The 1,757-nt window shown below is 46.6% G+C and overlaps 1 protein-coding gene across 3 annotated transcripts in view; it reads right to left on the minus strand.

Annotated features, from left to right (window-relative positions):
* The window catches only part of trpc1 (transient receptor potential cation channel, subfamily C, member 1), a 93,669-nt gene extending 93,222 nt beyond the window's left edge, over nt 1-447 (minus strand). For all 3 annotated transcript variants that reach the window (XM_043702776.1, XM_043702775.1, XM_043702774.1), the window contains exon 1: nt 228-447. In XM_043702776.1, the coding sequence (XP_043558711.1) occupies nt 228-354 (127 nt within the window). In that variant the 5' untranslated portion in view covers nt 355-447. The remainder of the gene's footprint in view (nt 1-227) is intronic.
* Between the last annotated feature and the right edge of the window lie 1,310 nt (nt 448-1,757).

The following is a 1,757-nucleotide window of genomic DNA, read 5'->3' on the forward strand; positions in this document are numbered from 1 at the left end:
GGGTAATCAGGTTTTGGGTAAAGGGGTTTGAAGTGAAGGGTAATGGGACTGGGAGTGAAAGTTGGGGGGGTAGGGTAGGTGAAGATTTTAGGGGATGAAGGGGTTGGGTAATGATGGGTTTGCGGGGTGAAGTGTGGAAGGCAGGGGAGGTGAAGAGGTTAGGGGGTGAAGGGGAAATTGCCGGTTGTTGATACGGCGAGCGTGCCCCATTCCCAAGCGGGCCTTACCTTTCTCACACGCCAGAAGGAAGAGCTTCTCATCGATGGTGGTCTCCTCCTTGACTTGCCGCACGTCCTTCAATGTCAGGTATTTGTTCGGAGAAGAGGACTCGGTGCTTTGGTAGAGACTGGCCATTGTTCATCCCCCTCGGAGCGGCCAGTACGAGCGGCGGAAAACCGCCCCTCCGCCCGCGCGCCCACTGACCCGCCCCCGGCTCGCGCCTTCCCACTGCCGTCCGCCCGTCACATTCACCGCCTTTTGTGTCTTTGGTTCATGCCCAGCCCCTGGGAGAAGATGTCTCCCAGTTAAAAAAAACTGAAAAGCAATTTATTATTTTTATTATCGGAGCAAAGCGCTGACGAGACTGCTGCGCGCATGTGCATTCCCGCTATCTCAGTGTCTTCTTTCCGTCGTCGTACTGTAATTTTTCCACAAAAATGAAGGGGGAAATCTCAGAGAAACCTGTAAAATTCCGACAGGACTAGACAGGGTAAATGCAGGAAGGATGTTCCCAATGATCAGGGGTTACCGTGCAAGGACGTGGACTTCAAACATTTCAGACTGAGGTGAGGAGACATGTCTTCACCCAGAGTGGTGAACCTGTGGAATTCTGTACCACCGAAAGCTATTGAGGCCAAAATGTTGACTGTTTTAAAGGAGTGAGTTATAGGTCTCACGATAAAAGGATATGGGGAGAAAGTGGAAGCAGGGTACCGAGTGGCAGGATCATTCATCATCATTAAAATAAATCCATAGAGGCCAGTATCCCATCAACCAGCCACCCTTTATTTACACAAACAGAGTACTTGAAACTGGAAGATTTCCTCGGAGCTTGTCCCCAAATTGAGAAGAATCCCTGAGACTCCTGTTGATATCATTGGCGCTGGTTAACAACCCCAATTGGAAACTCATGCTCAACAAGATTCATCTGACCAACCTCATTCCGATCACTACAATCATATTAAATGGTACAGCAAATTTGGAGGGCCAAATTGTCTACTTTTTTTTTCTGTTTCATATTTTCTCTCACACTTTTCTTACTTCCTCCTTACTCATGGTTTTTTTAAAATTCTATCTGTGTCTCTGTTTCAGTGCAGACGCAATGAGCCGAATGGTCTCCTTCTGTACTATAACAATTGTGTGATCGTCTTGCATATCATCTGTCACTCCGTGCCTGTTTTTCGCCTGTCTCTCTCGCTCTCACTTTTTTAAAGAATTTCCACGTTCCATCTCTTCTTGTACTCCCTGTAATTTCACATTTTCAGTTTTGTGCAAGTGAAAACCTAGATGTTTCCCTAAGGTTATTGAAAGGTCTCCTTTATTCTTTGAAATTTTGTTCTTACAATACTAGGAAGGTAGTGAGAAGTGACCTGAGGAGGAATCTAGGAAAACTTGGCTGGCTCGTCACAACTGAAAAAGGGATTGTGGAGAACCTGGAGTTCAATAGGAACAGCATATAACCATTTTGGGAGTGGCCATTTTGGATAGGGGCTGTGAGGTCAAAGTGTGAATTTTGATGAGCATCAGGTTTTGCTGAG

Source organism: Chiloscyllium plagiosum, chromosome 13 (genome assembly GCF_004010195.1).
Source record: "Chiloscyllium plagiosum isolate BGI_BamShark_2017 chromosome 13, ASM401019v2, whole genome shotgun sequence".
NCBI lineage: Eukaryota > Metazoa > Chordata > Chondrichthyes > Orectolobiformes > Hemiscylliidae > Chiloscyllium > Chiloscyllium plagiosum.